General features: G+C 41.8%; 1 protein-coding gene across 1 annotated transcript in view; it reads left to right on the top strand.

The window, feature by feature from the left end:
- Positions 1–18,197, top strand: part of TMEM131 (transmembrane protein 131) — a 216,902-nt gene extending 198,705 nt beyond the window's left edge. Inside the window, exons 36-41 of the mRNA XM_037056831.1 lie at positions 6,902–7,067; positions 8,295–8,416; positions 8,522–8,618; positions 9,437–9,534; positions 10,384–10,544; positions 17,139–18,197. Coding sequence (XP_036912726.1) covers positions 6,902–7,067; positions 8,295–8,416; positions 8,522–8,618; positions 9,437–9,534; positions 10,384–10,544; positions 17,139–17,420 — 926 coding nt within the window. The 3' untranslated portion in view covers positions 17,421–18,197. The remainder of the gene's footprint in view (positions 1–6,901; positions 7,068–8,294; positions 8,417–8,521; positions 8,619–9,436; positions 9,535–10,383; positions 10,545–17,138) is intronic.
- Positions 18,198–18,501: the final 304 nt, after the last annotated feature.

An 18,501-nucleotide genomic window follows, 5' to 3' on the forward strand; every position in this document is an offset into this window, starting at 1 on the left:
TGCAGCTGTCACCAGGGGAGTCTGTCACAAACGGCAGCTTCCTAGTTAATCAGGCTTAACGTCTGATTCCATTTGCCCCCTTCCATTGTTAATAACTACTTACTCAACAGAGTATGCACACCAGAGAAACAGCACATGATGCACACTAGTCTTTTGTTCCCCGGAAGCTGGTGTGCCCGCACGCCCCTGCCCACTGTCCAACATGGGAGACCTGTTTGGACTGGGGAGTCATTCGAAAAGCTGCTTTCTAAAAAATATATGTTATTGATTATGCCATTACAGTTGTCCCATTTCCCCCCCTTCATTCCCCTCCACCCTGCACACCCCTCCCCCACCATTCCCCCCCTTTTGTTCATGTCCATGTGTCACAAGTTCTTTAGATTCTACATTTCCCACACTACTATTGCCCTCCCCCTGTCTATTTTCTCCCCACCATCTATGCTACTTATTCTCTCTACCTTCTCCCCCTTCTCTTCCTTGCACTTCCCTGTTGCTAATCCTCCATGTGATCTCCCATTTCTGTGGCTCCCCTCCTGATCTAGCTGTCCACTAAGTTTGCTTTTGTTTTAGGTGTGGTTGTTAATAACTGTGAGTTTGCTGTCCTTTCACAGTTCATATTTTTAACTCCTTTTTCTTAGGTAAGTCCCTTTAACATTTCGTATAATAAGGGCTTGGTGATGATGAACTCCTTTAACTTGACCCTATCTGGGAAGCACTTTATCTGCCCTTCCATTCTAAATGAAAGATTTGCTGGATAGAGCAATCTTGAATGTAGGTTCTTGCCTTTCATGACTTGGAATACTTCTTTCCAGCCCCTTCTTGCCTGTAAGGTCTCTTTTGAGAAATCAGCTGATAGTCTGATGGGACCTCCTTTGTAGGCAACTATCCCCTTATCTCTTGGTGCTTCTAGAATTCTCTCCTTCATTTTAATTTTGGATAATGTAATTATGATGTATCTTGGTGTGTTCCTCCTTGGGCCTACCTTCTTTAGGACTCTGAGCTTCCTGGATTTCCTGGAAGTTTATTTCTTTTGCCAGATTGAGGAAGTTCTCCTTTATTATTTGTTCAAATAAGTTTGCTTTGAACTTACTGCTCTTTCTCTTCCCCTTCTGGTACCCCTATAATTTGGATATTGGAATGTTTAAAAGTGTCCTCTCCTCATTGTTTTGAATTCTTGTTTCTTCATTCTTTTCTGTTTGGTTGTTTTTTTCTTCCTTGTGGTCCACTCCATTGATTTGAGCCCCAGTTTTCTTCCCATCACTATTGGTTCCCTGGGCATTTTCCTTCATTTCACTTAGTGTGGCCTTCATTTTTTTTCATCTAATTTGCGACCAAAATCAACCAGTTCTGTGAGCATCCCGATCACCAGTGTTTTGAACTGTGTGCATCCCATAGGTTGGCTCTTAGTCGCTTAGAAGTATTGGCTCTGGGGCTTTGAGCTGTTCTTCTTTTTGAGCCATAATATTTTCGTCTGTTCACGCCTGTTACGTATGAGGTGCGGAGCCTTAGGTGTTCACCAGGGTGAATCAACCCAGTGGCTGGGTTGTGATGCCGTATGTGGGGGCGGGGTCAGAGAGAGAACAATGGTGCTTATTCCACTCTTTCTTGGATTTTGGTTCCCTCTGCCACTTCCCACAAGCAAATTGGGCCCTTCTGGTGCTGATTCCTGGGTGGGTGGGCTTGTGTACATTCTAGGACCCTGTGGGTCTCTCCAATGAACTCTCCTGTGAGGCAGGGAGTCTCTCCCGGAACCTCTGCCCCGACAAGTTTTTTCAATCAGTGCTTTTAGGCTTTATTTCCCGGCACTGGGGCCCTGGGGCCCTGGGTTGTGGTCTATGTCACTGCCCCCTTATTTTTTTGCCTATTTTATCTGCACATGAATGTGTGTCAGTGGTCAGCCAACTGCCTTGCGCGCCTCACTGGGTTTGCTCGTTTTCTCCCCGCACCCAAGTCTGCCAACCACTGCTTTTTCCTGCTGGGACCCTTCTCTGCCAGCTCGCCAATTCCACCCCTCTTGCTGGTCTGGATGAATGGCTCATTGTTGTCAGACTTCGGGACAGTTTAATTTTCTGTTTGTTCTGGTTGTGTTTTTGTTTCTAAATGTTTGTTGTCCTTAAATTTGGTTGTGCGAGGAAGTACAGTATTTCCACCTACGCCTCCATCTTGGCCGTAAGTGAAAGTTGCTTTTTTATGAGAGCATGAAACTCCACATTGCTTTACTTTTCCTGTTCCCATACACTTTGAGTGTAATCACTTTCTACAAATTCAGTTTACTCTCCACTTCACCCACATCTTTTACATAAACAACGTATGTGAAAGTTTCATTATTTTCTTCACTAATTTTTTACCTTATTCTCAGATTCAGCTTGCTGTCAATCATGACAGCAGCACAGCCACTTAAATAAGGCAGAGGTCCATGCCTGAAATAGAAGGCAAGAAAGACAAACACAGGGAGGGACCTGATGGCAGGATTTAGGATTTAGGAAGAGAGGGCCAGTCTTAGGACTGACTTGTCTACACTGCAGTGTTAGAGTAAACTCCCATTTGGTTTGTTTGCATTAAAGGTAAAATCAGGGTTGAACAACAATACTGTTTAAGGTGAAAGGAAATCTGAGTGAAGCCTCAATTTGGATGAAGGCTAAGAACTTAGAATTCAGGTGAGGGGTGAAGGTGTGTAGAGTTCACAGGAGGACGGGTCACTTCTGGTGGTGTTGGAGGAGGCCAGAAAATGTATTATATGAGAGGTGGGTAGGGAAGATTCAGGACAAGTGTACAAATAGTGAGTGACCCTGCAGTGAAGATCTAATGTTATTGAGGCACACTGTGCTATGGGGGCTTCCGAGGAGGGCAGGAGGATGGAGAGATTTGAGCAGGGTTCGTAGAGGAGATGGCATTTGAGTGGGCCCTGAGCATGGGCATCAGGCCAACAAACAACACAGCACATGAGGGAAGGAATTGTCCACATGGTCACGGATGAGAGTGGGTGGGACAGTCATAAGGACAGTGAGTAAGGTGCCAGCACCATTGAGGAATGTGAGGGAGAACTCCTGGGGCAGGCACAAGGTGGCACAGAGGCTGGCAAATGGGTAGCTCGGGCTTCTTTGGTGGGTGCCATGATGGGGGCCTTGATACAACCCAGGAAGCTACAGCCTTATCTAGGCCCTGAGCCCTAAGGGTCTGGGGAGATGCATCAAATGTAGGAGAGAATTACAAGGAAGTAGGAACACCATGAGTGCAGGTTTCAGTCTGGAAGTGAGGAAGAACAGCCCCCTCACAGGAAATCTGAGTACAACAGACTGTGCTGCTCACTATACGTAGGACTTGCATAAGACATAAAAGGCCAACCAGGAGGGTCACAGGGAAATGTGTCAGACTGGGCAGAGCAGTTTTGGGCAAAGATAAGAAACGAGGACAGTGGGGCTGTGTAGTTGTGCCAGTATTAACTGGGTTGGTGGGCGGCTTCAAAGACTGGGAGACTGAGTTCACAGAGACCAGAGCACGTTCCTTACACTTCTTTGTATCACAGTCACCTGACCGGCACCAAGGTACACGTGATATCTTTTTCTTAATTTAAAAAATTTTAAGACAGGGAATGGAGAAAGAAAGTGAGAGAAACATCAGTCAGTTGCCTCTTGCACGTGCCCCAACTGAGAACCAAACCCACAACCTAGGCCTGTGGCCTGACTGGGAGTCTAACTGATAATCTTTTGCTTTGTAGAACAATGCCCAACCCACTGAGCCATACTGCTCAGGGCTTAAGAAAAATCTTTTTTGCAATATTTTTATTTATTTCTCAATTACAGTTAACATACAATGTTATATTACTTTCAGGTGTACAACATAGTTATTAGACACTGTAAAACTTACGTTAATTACCCCAATAAGTCTAGTACTCTTTTGATACCATACATAGTTATTACAATATTATTGACTGTTCTCTTTGCTGTACTTTACATCCTTGTAACTGTTTTTATGAATAACTGCCAATTTATACATCTTTTTTTTTGTTCAGGTACAGTTGTCTCCATTTTTTGTCCACCACCCTTCCCAGACACCAGCCTCCACCTCCCACCCTCAGTCCTACCTACTTTGGCTTTGTCCGTGGGTCTTTTATACATGTCCCTTGCCATTCTTTTTCCCATTATCCCCCTCCCCCACCCTCTGATTACATCTTAACCCTTCACCTTTTTCACCCATTCCCCAAACCCCCTCCCATCTGGCAATCATCAATTCATTCTCTGTTTTATCAGTTTGTTTTGTTTGTTCATTCATTTTATTTTTTAGATTCCACATAAGTGAAACAATACAGTATTTGTCTTTCTCTAATTATTTCATTTAGCATAATACTCTCTCAGTCCATCCATGTTGTCACACATGGCAAGATTTTATTCTTTTTATGCCTGTAGTATAGTTTGATATTAGGTGGTGTGATTCCTCCAAACTGTTCTTTCTCAAGATTGCTTTGGCTCTTCAAGGTCCATAAACTTCCGGGACACTTCTGGGGCATCATTCTGTGAAAAATGCCACTGGTGTTTTGTTAGGAATTTCATTGAATCTCTAGACTGCTTTGGGTAGTGTGGACATTGTAATGGTGTTAATTCTTTTTATCCATGAGCACAGAGTAGCCTCCCATTTATTTGTATCATCTTTTATTTATTTCTTCAGTGTCTCATAGTTCTCAGGGTACAGGTATTTTACCTCCTTGTTTAAATTTATTTCTTGGTTTCTTTTTGATGCATTTGTAAATAGGATTGGTTTCTAATTTCTGTCGTGATAGTTCATTATTGGCATAGAAAAATGCAACTGAATTCTGAGTATTAGTTTAGTATCCTGCTACTTTAGTGGGTTCATTTATTAGTTATAATAGTTTTTTGGGTTTTCTATATATACAGGGTCTGGCAGAAGTAATGCCTGCTCAAGTGTGGTTGGTATGGTAATATATGGGTATTATAATATGGGTAATAATATGGCTAGGGTAATAATTTATAGTTTAAGTTTGAACATTTCCTGTAAACTGTCACATGGTGTGCTTGACTGTGATATTGTTATGTTACAGAATTACATGGTTATGATTTTGTAATAAAATATTTAATAATAAAGGGGGTGTTTTTGTTCTGGGCCCTGTAGTATCATGTCATCTGCAAACGATGACACTTTTACTTCTTCCTTTCCAATTTGGATGCCATTTGCTTTTTTCTCTTGCCTAATTGCTTTGGCTAGGACTTCTAGTACTATGTTGAATATAATCAGTAAAAGTGGGCCTCCTTGTCTTGTTCCTGATCTTAAAGAAAAAGCATTCAGCTTTTCACTGTTGAACATGATGTTGGCTGTGGGCTTGTCATATATGGCCTTTATTATGTTGAGGAATGTTTTCTGTATCCTCACTGTGCTGAGAATTTTTATCATAAATTCATGTTGGCTTTTGTGTAATGCTTTGTCTGCATCTGTTGATAGGACGATATGATCTTTATCCTTCATTTTGTTATGTGGTATATATCACATTAATAATAATTAGTGAACCAATCTTGCATCTTGAGAATAACTCCCACTTGATCATCTTTTTAATGTATTGCTGAATTTAGTATGTTAATACTTTGTTGAAGATTTTTATTTCATTGGCAATATTGGCCTATAATTTTCCTTTTTGTACTGTCTTTGGTTTTGGACCGAGAGTAATGCAGGCCTCCTAAAGTGAGTTTAGGAATGTCCCTCCTCTTTTGTTTTGGTAATAGTTTGAGAAGGTGCTAATTCTTCTTTGAAGGTTTGGTAAAATTCACCTGTGAAGCCATCTGATCCTGAACTTTTGTTTGTTGGGATTTTTTTTTCATTACCTCTTTGTTTCATTGTAATCAGTGTTCAGGTTTTCTGTTCTTTCCTGATTCATGGTGGAAGAGGGCACGTTTCTAGGAGTTTATCCATTGCTTCTGGGTTATCCCACTTGTTGGCATGTAATTGTTTGTTGTATTTTCTTACAATTCTTTCTATTTGTGTAGCATCCATTTCCTTTCATTTCAGATTTTATTTATTTGGGTCCTCTCATTTTTTTCTTCATGAGTCTGACTAAAGGTTTATTAATTTTGTTTACCTTTTCCCCCAAAAAAATGTTTTACTGATTTTTTTCTGGTTTTTTTTTTAAGTTTTTAAAAAATTTCTGCTCTGGTTCTTATTATTTCCTCCTTTCTACTCACTTTGGGCTTTGTTTGTTCTTCTACGTTAGTTGTAACTTAATGTGGTGGTCACGGGAGGAGATGAGCAGGCATGGTGTTTACCTGCTCTGCCATCTTGATCAGAAGTAGTGATACCTTTTCTGATAAAGGTATTATGTGTTTCCATTTAGTGAGTGCAGAAGTATTGTTTCTTGACAATTTTTTGCTTTACATTTTTAAAACAGCTGTGTAGACATTACCCTAAAGGGAAGCAGGAAGGTACTAGGAGTTTGTACCTTCGTAAACCAGGAGCCAGGACCTGCACCTCACCAAGTGTGCGGGAACACAGAGTATTGTGCAGTGAACTGCAGGGTGTTTTGCCACAGGCCTTGCACCTGCCACAGTTGTGTGAGCCTGTGTGGACGCATAGAAATTCAGATCCCACACAGTGTTTTCACCTACCCATTCCTGCAGGACATGGGAGAACGGAAGAAAAGCAGACCTGTGTGTGGGATCCTACACAACTCGGCAGAGATGGGCCTCATTGGTGCTTCAGGGAGGCCTCATAATGCAGAGAGAAGCTGCTTTCCTTGTTTTCTTTAAACCTTTGAACACAACACTTGTAAAAGCTTTAATTTTGTTTTTCTTTGTAGAAGCACTTGAGTTCTGCATAGTATCAGATAAAACATCAAAAGTAACTGATTTTGAAAAGCAAAACTATCACATTAATGAGACCTTTTGTTTTTACTTTCCAGCTACTGATAGTCTTTATAAACTTTCTCTGCAAACCCTCAACGCAGACATTTTCTTAAAACAACGCCAGACCTCACCAACACCTGCCTCCCCCTCTCCCCCGGCTGCACCTTGCCTGCTCACATCCCGCGGCAGCTACAGCAGCATTGTCAACAGTAGCTCCAGCAGGTAGGCTCCCTGGTCGCTTCCTGTCCCTTGAACAGGTAAGTGCTCCAGAAACCTGAGTCTCACTCCCATTAAATAGGAACATGCAGTGGCCCCAAACTGCTATCCTGTCTGGCCTCCTACATCTGCTCTGATAGCCCTGCCCTTTCCCTGGGTCAGGTTCTCCCTTGGTGCTGTCATGTTGGTGCCCAATTTCAGCAGCACCTCTTCTGTCCCTTGGCTTTTATCATCTATGGGCTGGAAATACATAATATAACTTATTAGCATTATGTTCTAATTTAAGAGTAAATAAGTATGCTGAGCATTAAATGAAGATCTACAAATATCTTTTGCATTGAGGAAATGGCTTTGTGGGACATGTATCTTAACCTTACGACACTTAATAGCTTAACAGTTGAAAGGGCGGGATCTAGAACAAGTGTGCTGCAGTAGGAGACATGCACACAGCAAGGCAGCCTCCTAACAGGCAGATGGGGCCCTCTCAAGTGGTGCTCCTCACTGGAGGCACAGCCACACTTGTGTTTGACTGACTTTAAGGGTAACAGTAACCTCAGTGGTAATTGCAAACACCTTTCCACTCCGACCAAGTTCTTACCGTGCACTTACCATGCACCTGCACTGTTCTCAGCACCACACAGCTGTCCCTGCGTTTCACCCTCCCAGCAAGCACAGACCAGGTGCTGTCACCACCCCTGCCTTCCACATGAGGAAACTACAGTGCACCTGCCAAGTTTTTACCTCTTGCTGAAAAAGGCAGCATCTACTTAGTCTGGGAGAGGATACCCAACCTGGGCCTTTGCCACCATGAGCTCCCTGGCCAGCCCTGATAGGGGAGGACACTCCTAAGAACCAGTTTGTCATGTGTTGTCACCTATCAAGACCTCACATTCTACTCCTTGTTCACTTCCTAGTTCCTCCCTTCCTAAACTCCTTCTCTTAAACAGTCTTTCCAGTCCCTAAATTGTGAGCCTGGTCTCTTATACTGATCCTGTATTTTCTTACTTTTCCCCATAAATCCCTTATTTTGCATTTGACTGTGAAGTTGTAGGTCCCAGACCATTGACATGACGTGCTGAGCTGTGCCGTGCAGGCGGCCCCAGCCTGGCACGGTGACAGTGCTGACTGCATGGGCCCAGTCCTGCGGAGCCACAGTCCTGAGGTGCCCCTACAGGCCTCCAGCGGTCCGTGCCAACCGGGGATTAGTTGTTTTCTTTTTGCTTCTTTCTTCAGCGACCCAAAAACCAAGCAGCCAAATGGAAGCCAGCACAAATTGACAAAAGCAGCCTCACTTCCTGGCAAGAATGGCAACCCTACCTTTGCTGCGGTCACAGCTGGCTATGACAAGAGCCCAGGTGAGTGGCCTGGCATCAGAAGGCCTGTGACAGCGGGGCTTCAGGCATGGTGGAATTACCTTTGGCTTGATTTGTCTTTGATTGATTCCGGGTTCATTGTTACAGGTGGGAATGGCTTTGCTAAAGTTTCTTCAAACAAAACAGATTTTTCCTGCAGTCTTGGCATTTCACACACTCCTGGTGACAGTGATGGCTCAGACAGGTACAGTAGACCATTTTTACTCAATAGAAAGACAGACAGGTTTCTTAAATCAGGTTAGCATCTTCCATCCATACATGTGTTTCAGGCATTTTTCCCTAGATTACAAGTAGGCATTTGTCAGAAATGGGCCAGGCTTCCAGGGGCTCCTGTCTTTTGGGTGGAAGCCAGAAGCTTAGTTACTGTGCTTCCCCCATAGCTCCCCTGAGAGAGGGAAGGAGGCGCACCCGATAAGTATCACCCTAGCAGAGAGGGAGGTTTTTTTTTTCCTTTTCCGTTATCATAGCCTTCTGTAAGAAAGGTTGTGATTAGATGGTTAGATGTAGAAGAACAAAAATAAGTGGATTTGAGAATTCTAGATAATTCATAGTAAATTATTGGACATGCCACTTCCTTGACCCAGAGCACTGCATGGGTCTGGTGGCATGCAGTGAGTGCCTTGGTTTATCTTCCCAGATAAATAACAGTAACAATAAAGACTGTCAATAAGCAGAACCCCAATTTTACCTGCTTGGCACTAAAAGGAAATGAGTCTGTGTTTAAATGTTTTTAAATAAATCTTTTATTACCAAAAAGTAAACATAAGGAAGCAATATCTCCAGGCTCTCAGCTTGTAATAAGGAGCAGGAGCTCTGCAATTCTCTGTTCTTTCAACCCTCTGAGGTGTAGACACTGTTTTCGGCTCTCCCGTTTGTGTTTGTGTTTGATACTTGAGTGCCCCCAGTTGAAGCAGCATGTCCCCTTCGTGAAGCCATGCTTAAGGGATCCATTTACACTAACCATCATCCATTTGTATTGCATTTTCCTTTTGCAACATTCAGCTCGGGTTTGTGGAGTCCCGTCAGCAACCCCAGCAGCCCTGACTTCACACCCCTCAATTCGTTCTCCGCCTTTGGGAATTCTTTTAACCTAACCGGTGGTGAGTGTTTCACACTAGACCTGTAACTAATAAGCCTGTGGACAATGAAGGAAGGAGGACAAAGTCTAGTTTTATGTGTGGAGAAACACACTGAGATAGAGAGGAAAGCATGATTTGTCATGTAGTAGACATTTTTAAAAGATGCATTTCTTTGTATTTGCAGTCAGGCACCGACAGACATAAACTATATGGGTTTACCTTAGGGAAGTGGGTCTGTTCTTCCTGCTTAGACAGATGCTCATGGGGCCCAAAAAGGGCCTCTAGGGAGGGTCCCCTCCCGCTCTCCTCTCAGCCCAGAGGTACAGTGGCACAGGTTGGATGCTGCATGAGTTTCTGTTGGCTTGTGTTCCACAACACTTAGGAACTTCAGGAAAGGATTCTGTGTCTGAAATGTGATTCCTGGCCATGGTGGGGCTCCTTACATTTTCTTGCTGTACAGAATTAGAGACCACTATGGGAGTTTTACATTACCTGTGATCGTAATGTTAGAGTGGGGAAATGCTTTCATTTTATGTTATCTAGGTTTGGGTAAAGTATTCAAATCATGCATTGTGTGCCTGAGTTCCAGGGACCGCCCCCATTCCCTCCCGGAGTGTGGTGGGAGCTGATAAGGTGGGCGTGGTGGCTCCAGTGAGCAGCGGTGGGATATGTGCCAGCAGGTGCATGCCCGATCCTATCCCTGGTGAGAAGGGGTGTGGTCTGGTAGTCAGACATAGAAGAACAGAAATGTATTTGAGAAGAAAGAAATTGGAGCAGATACTAGATAATATATAGTAAGTTGGTGGATGTGCCACTTTCATGATCCAGGCAAAATAAAATATGGATTCAAACTTGTGTTCTTATTTTCAGAAGTTTTTAGCAAACTTGGGTTATCTCGACCGTGCAATCAGGCCTCCCAGAGGAGCTGGAATGAATTCAGTAGTGGCCCTGCCTACCTTTGGGACTCTCCAGCAACTGACCCCAGCCCTTCCTGGCCAGCCAGTTCCACTCCCCCGACCCACACAGCCACAGTGAGTACTCAGGGCTTACTCATCATTACTGCCACAGTTATAAACAACTGATAATAGTGTGGGAAGGTTGGGTTAGAACTGTTACTATCTTTCTGACTGTGCCTTCACATCTGCCAAAGTGACCCATCAATACTTGTCAGAGCCATTAAAGTCAAGAAATGATGGAAAGAGGGGGCTTCTAGTCAAGATGGTGGAGTAGGTAAACACTGTTCTTGCCTTGTTCCATGACCACATCAAAATTAACTAAATTATACAACAGCCATCATTGAGAACCACCTGAAGACTAGTTGAACATAGGTCCTGTAACTAAGGATATAGAAAAGAAGCCACATCCAGACCAGTAGGGAGGAATGGACACACAGACTGGTGAGGTCTTTCCTGAGGAGTGAGTGAGAAGCCCCGCCTCACATGGGCTCCCCAGCCTGGAGTGCCAGTGCCAGGAATAAGAGTCCCCATAACATGTCTGTGAAAACCAGCAGGAACTGCATCCAAGAGAGGCAAAGGACTGCTAGAGACCAAGCCGTTGCTCTTAAAGGGCTTGCACAGAGATTCACTCCACTCTCCAGCACAGGGCCAACAGCTCAAAAAGCACCAGGGACATAGGGAGAGGAACTAAATTGACTGGCTTTAGGAGGACAAGAGATAAAGGGGAAGCTCTCTTCAGGGACAAGTGCTGACATAGTTCCTTTGTTGAGCTCTCCCCACACCCAGCCATCCAGGCTCCAAATATGAGCTCTTTATTAGCCTAATATGTTTCACCCCACTCTGGTGATTTCCAGAGACCCTGCCTCACCCAACTCTCCTGCCTGGCCAAACCTCTTTCTCAGGGGCTTCTTCACACAAGCAATCTGAGTTGGGTTTTGGTACAGACTTTCCTAAAATCTCTCAAAGGTCCACAAACCCCAAATAAGCATCAGCAGACTTCAGTGTAACCAGTACTTCTTGCTAAGCTACCCCAAGCTTAGCACAAGCAGCAACAGGTCCCAACTTGCATTGTAACTCCCATCCATTAGCCCCCAAGGCTGGCAAAGGCAGCAGCCAGTCTTGGCTTGAAATACAGCCTCAATTAAGTGGCCACATGCTCAGCCAAGTGGCAGATAGCCTCAGCTCACATTGTGTTGCCCACCTACAGGTCCCAAGCTTGACAGTAGTGGCAGCCAGCCTTGTTTTCTAGAAGGGCCTCTCCCAGGTGCCTCCAAGCTCAGCACAAGCAACACCCAACCACAGATCACTTTGTACCTCTTACCAGATAGCGCCAAGCCAGGTTCAAATGGCAGTTGACTTTGATCTGCACCAGAGCTCCTCCCTAGAGGCTCTAGAACCAACATACCTGGTGGCCAGCTTTAGACCACACAAGGGCACCACCCAACCAGCTCCACAAATAACACATCTCAACAGTGGACTCAGCTGGTACTAGAGCCCCACTAAAGCAACTTTCATGCTGTGAAGGTCACACACAACAGCTTGTTCACTGTTGTCACAACCAGCCCTCACAGCCAGTCAACTGGAGGGTCAGTCCCAGCAGCAATCAAGGCACACAACCCACACAATAGACTCCCAAGGAGGTTGTACCACTGGGCCCTATAGGATACCTCTTAAATAAGAACATTTTGTCAAGACCTGGATACAGCAGATCTACCTAATACACAGAAACAAATACAGGAACACAGCCAAAACAAGGAGACAAACATGTCCCAAATGAAAGAACAGGTTCAAACTCCAGAAGAAGAACGAAATAGAGATAAGCCATCTACCAGATGCAGAATTCAAAACATTTGGTTGTAAGAATGCTTAATAAATTTAGGGGAAGAATACGTGAACTCAGTGAGAACTTCAACAAAAAGGAAACATAAAAAAGAAGATAGAAACATAAAAGACCATAAATGAGAAGTATAAGTGAAATGAAAAATACATTAGAGACATCAACAGCAGAGGATCAAATTAATGATGTAGAAGATAAGATAGTGGCCAACATCCAATCAGAACAGTAAAAATTTTTTTAAAAATTTAAAACAAGAATAGTTTAAGATACCCCTGGGACAACATCAGGCGTACCAACATTGCATCATAGTGGTACCAGAAGAAGAAAGAGCAAGGTTTGAAAACATATTGAAGAAATAATGATGAAAAACTTCCCTAACCTGACAGTGGAAGTAGGCACATAATCCAGGAAGCACAGAGTGCTGAACAAGATGAACCCAGAGTCCCACACCAAGACACATGATAATTAAAATGCCAAAGGTTACCCTGGCTGCTGTGGTTCAGAGGATTGAGTGCTGGCCTGCAAACCGAAAGGTTGCTGATTTGATTCCCAGTTGGGACACATGCCTGGGTTGTCAGCCAGGTGTCCCCAAGTGGGAGCGCATGAGAGGCAACTGATTGTATCTCTCACACACTGATGTTTCTCTCCCTCTCTTTCCCTCTCCCTAAAAATAAGTAAATAAAAGCTTTTTTAAAAAATAAAATGCCAAAGATTAAAGACAGAAGATCTTAAAAGCAGCAAGAGAAAAGCAGTTAGTTACTTCCAGAAGACTATAAGCTGATTTCTCAGCAGACGGGATTGGCACAAAATATTCAAAGTGAGGAAAGACAAACTCCTACAACTAATACTGCTCTACCCAGCAAGGCTATCATTTAGAACTGAAGGAGAGCTTTTTTCCCAGTCAAGAAAAAGCTCTAAAGGAGTTGATCACCACTAAACCAGTATTAGAATAAATGTTATAGGAACTTCTTAAAGAGGAAAGGACCCAAACTATAAATAAGAAAGCATATGAAAGGGAAAAAACGCTCACTGATGAAGGTAAACACTTAATTAAAGCAGTGGGTCAACCAACTATAAAGCTAGTACAAAGGTTAACAGGCAAACATAGGAAGGTCATATGTAATTACAATAATAAATTAAGGGGTACACGCAGAAGAAGGAAAAATAATGACACGAACATAAATGTGGAGGGAGTGGGTAAAAATTTTAGGGATTTTAGAATGTGTTCAAACTTAAGCAACAATCAACTGAAAATAGACTGCTGTAAACATAGATTGGTATATATGTAGCACATGGTAACCACAAACCAAAAACCTACAGGAGATATACAAGAAACAAAAGACTTCAAAAACACAATAAACAGTCATCAACATAGAAGAGATCAAGCAAATAAGAACAGAGAAAAACTGCAAGATCAATTAAAACAAAAAAAATGGCAGTAGCTACATACCTATCAATAATTAAATGGGCTGAAGTGAGTAGAAGAAAGGAAATAGTAAAGATCAGAGTAGAAGTAAATTAAATAGAGTCTAAAAGCACAACAGAAAAGACGAATGAAACCAGGAGGTGGTTCTATGAAAAGATAAGCAAAATTGATAAACCTGTAGTTGTATGCATCAAGAAAAAAATGAGAGGGCAACCAAAAAATAAAATTGGAAATGAAAGAAGTAATGACCAACAGCACAGAAACAAAAAGGATAAGAAATAGTAGACCAATTATATGCCAACAAATTAAACAACTCAAAAAAAACTGATAAATTTCTACAAACATACAGTCTTTCAAGTCTGGGTTAGGAAAAAACAGAAAATCTAAACAGACTCATTACTAATGAAATGGAATCAGTAATGAGAATATTCCCAACAAACAAAAATCCTGGACCAAATGTCTTCCGAGTTTCACCAAGCATCCAAAGAAGAATTGATACCTATACTTTTCAAACTGTCACAATAAATTTTGGAAGAGGGAAGGCTCCCAAGCTCATTTTACAAGGCCATCATTACCCTGATGAACACAGATGCAAAACTCTTCACCAAAATACTACCATACGACTCAACAATACATTAAAAAGATCACACACCATCATCGAGTGGGATTTATTCACAGTATGGAAGGTTGGTTCAATATCCCCAAATTTATTAACATGATACACCACATAACAAAATGAAGGATGAAAACCATATCATCATATCCATAGATGCAGGCAAAGCATTTGACAAAATGCAGCATTCATTTATGATAAACTCTAAAGTGGGTATCAAGGGAATATACCTCAACATAATAAAGGCAAGATATGATAAGCATCATACTCAACAGTAAAAAGCTAAAAGCATTGTCTTTAAGATCTGGAATAACACTAGAATGTCCACTTTTATCACTTTGATTCAACATAGTATTGGAAAACACAAATGGAAAGATGAACTGTGTTCATGGATAGGAAGAATTAATGTCATCAAACTGTCCATACTGTCATCAAACAATTCCTATCAAAACACCAGGGGTGCCCTGGCTGGTGTAGCTTAATGCATTGAGCACGGACCTGTGAAGCAAAGGGTGGCCAGTTTGATTCCCAGTCAGGGCACATGCCTGGGTTGCGGGCCAGGTCCCCAGTAGGGGGCGCACAAGAGGCCATCACACATTGATGTTTCTCTCCCATTCTTTCTCCTTCCCTTCCCCTCTCTCTAAAAATAAATTAACAAAATATTTTTAAAATATTTTTTAAAAACACCAGGGGCATTTTTCACATAATGAACAAATAATCTAAAATTTATATGGAGGTATAAAGAGCACAAATTAGCCAAAGCTATCTTGAGAAAGAACAACAAAGTTAGAGATATCACACTACCTGATTTCAAGCTGTACTACAAGTCTATCATAATCAAAACACTATGGTACTGGCATAAAAATGGACAGATCAGAGAAACAGAATAGAGAGCCCAGAAATAAAACCATGCTTATATGTTCAATTAATGACAAAGGAGGCAAGAATATACAATGGGGTAAAGACAGTCTCTTCAATAAGCAGTGTTGGGAAAACTAGAGATACATACATTAAAAAAATGAAACAACTATTTCCTTACACCATATACAGGAGTGAACTCAAAATGGATTAAAGCCTTAGATGTAAGAACCTGAAACAATAAAACTCCAAGAAGAAAATACAGGTAGTGAACTCTTTGACATCACTCTTAGTGATATTTTTTTGGTTATGGCTTCTTGAGTAAGGGAAACAAAAGAAAAATAAAAAGGGCTATATCATACTGAAAAGTTTGTGCACAGCAAAGGGAAACCAACAAAATGAAAAGAACCTACTGAATGGGAGGATGTGTGCGCTAATGATGCATCTGAGAGGGGTTACTATCCAAACTATATAAAGAATTCATACAGGGTGGGGCAAAAGTAGGCTCGCAGTTATGAGTACACAAAACAGAGAGTTCATTACTGTATTATTTTCTATACAAGCAGCCATATATATTTGCCCCTCTCTGTATAACTTAACACCAAAAGCTGCCTAACAACCTGATGAAAAACTGGGCAGAGGATGTGAAGAGCCATCTCCCCAAAGAAGACACCACATAATGGATGGTCAACGTTACTGATCATCAGGGAAATGCAGATTCAAAGCATGAAATGTAACCTCACACCTGTTAGAATGGCGATTGTTAGTAAAAAACAACAACTGCTGGTGAAGATAAGGGAAAAAGGAAACCTTCATGCACTGTTGGTGGGCTTATAAATTGGTGCAGCCTCTGTGGAGAACAATACAGAGGTTCCTCAAAAATTAAAAAGAGAACTACCATACAGTCCAGCAGTACAATATCTGGGTATTTATCTGAAGAAATCCAAAATGCAAATTCAAAAAGATAAAGGCCTTCATTGCTGTGTTTATCGCAGCGTTATTTACAACAGCCAATTTATAGAAGCAACCTAAGTGCCCATCAACAGAAAAATGTGTAAAGAAGGTATGGTATGCATATACAGTGTGCACCATACAAAAGAAATCTTGCCATTTACAACAATATGGATAGACCCAGAGGGTGTTATGCCACGTGAGGTAAGTTAGAGAAAGACTAATGCCAGATGATGTTACTTACACGTGGGATCTAAAATACAAAATAAATGAAGAAAACAAACTCATAGAGAAGAAAAACAGGTGGTTGCCAGGTTTGTTGGGCGGTACCTTTGATTTTGTTTCTGAGAAGCAACTGTGTCTTGAGTTTTCTGTGTGTATTTGTGTGCTTTTCAGCTAGATTTTTCTTCACAGATCATGCTCTAGGAAAGTATTCTTACCAAAGAAAATAATTACTGGTTTCAGCTTTTACAAAATTTTGACAGAAAAAAAATTTTTGGCAGAAAAATGTGATTACCCTGTGATTTCTTCTTCATTTAAATAAATATCAAAGTTTGTCTCTACTGTGATCATTTGGCTTCAGTTTTAAAAGCATCTCAACCATTCTTTAAAACAGAGGTCAGTTCATACTCGAGGCTTTTTAGGTAGTGCTGTTTGGATCCCACCTACATATCACGGGCCAAACAGCCATGACAGCACATGAATGGGTGGTGTGGCTGGGCTCCAGGGGGATGCTATGAGCAGAAATAGGCAGGGCCGGATGCAGCCACAGGCTGTAGTTGGCCAGTCCTATAAAAGCTTAAAACCATTTGCTCAGACCCCGGAATGGCTATACATAAGACAAATAATATTTAATTTGTTTTAAAATAAATAAAGTGAAAGGTGTCTATGACCCAGACCCTATTTTCCACATAATCTTCACCGCTTTACCATCTGCCTACCAGTCTGAACCTGACTCCGTGTTGTATGTTTTCTGTTTTGCAGTCAATTCTTGGCAACACCAGCGGCTTGTGGTCCACCACTCCTTTCAGCAGCTCAATCTGGTCCAGCAACCTTAGCAGCGCCCTGCCTTTCACCACTCCATCGAACACGCTGACCAGCATTGGCCTCATAGGCACAGAGAACTCCGCTGCTCAAGCTCCTTCTGCCTCCAGTGCAGCTGATGATTTGGGACAGACCTACAACCCATGGCGAATATGGAGCCCCACAATTGGAAGAAGAAGCTCTGACCCGTGGTCTAATTCGCACTTCCCTCATGAAAATTGAAATTAAGCAAAAAGAAAAAAAAAGTGTGTGGGGCTGTCTTCTATCTAGATCATGATATGCCAGTTTCTGAGACATCTTTCTAAGGCTCTTCCTGTTGTAGCTTCCCACTCCCTACCCTCCACTTCTTTGCAAAACAGACTCGAGCAGGGCAGGCTTGTACCACTCGCTGCTTTCAGATATTTCTCGCAATTATGATAATGAGATTTGCTCTTTGCTTTTAGAAAAGTCTGGACTCAGCCACAAAGTCCAGTAAGACGTGTACTTCTGAAAACCTTAACTGTTATCAAGTTTCCACCACCTGTCTCCTTCCATTCTTTATCTGTATGGACGCAAATCTGACATCACAGCTAAGGAAATAATTTTTGAGTTGATTCAGAATTTCTGGCATGTGACAATTTTATTAAATTACCAGGATTGGTTTTTTATAATTTCACAATATTATGCGCCAAGATCTAATTTTAAAAATGTATGAGGACTTTGTGCTGAAAAATACAGAGTATTTTTTTAAAATAAGGCTGTCCTGGTTTAAAAGCAGATTACCGAAATGTAAGTCAATTTAAGAACAATGAATGTAAAAACATTCAGTTAAGACCATATGCATTTTCTGTGCTGTTTGTACTTGAGGTATGTAACATTTGTATACCTGAATTTATTTTAAAGATAAACTGAAATACACATAGCCAAGTCTTGAGATAACAAGATTGAATGTGTATTTCTTAAAAATACAACTTCGTGTTGTACTTTGAAATAAATGATGCTTTTTTCAAAAGCCTTGAATCGTTGTGTGCCTTTTCTTACATGCAAGTTACATTTATTTGGATTCTCTCACATGAAAGTAAGCCATGCTATTATTTCCTCTATGGGATTTGAGTTTATCATGGCTGGAACCCCAGTGTTCTAATTAAATTCTGAGTACTCATTGTCTTTTTTTCTTTCTTTTTAAATATATTTTATTGATTATGCTATTACAATTGTCTCATTTTCCTCCCTTAATTCCCCTCTGCCCTGCACCCCCTCTCCCACCCACATTCCCCCACTTAGTTCATGTCCATGAGTTTTACATGTAAGTTCTTTGGGTTCT

Source organism: Sturnira hondurensis, unplaced genomic scaffold (assembly GCF_014824575.4).
Source record: "Sturnira hondurensis isolate 20B ecotype Veracruz unplaced genomic scaffold, ASM1482457v3 Scaffold0009178, whole genome shotgun sequence".
Classification (NCBI taxonomy): domain Eukaryota; kingdom Metazoa; phylum Chordata; class Mammalia; order Chiroptera; family Phyllostomidae; genus Sturnira; species Sturnira hondurensis.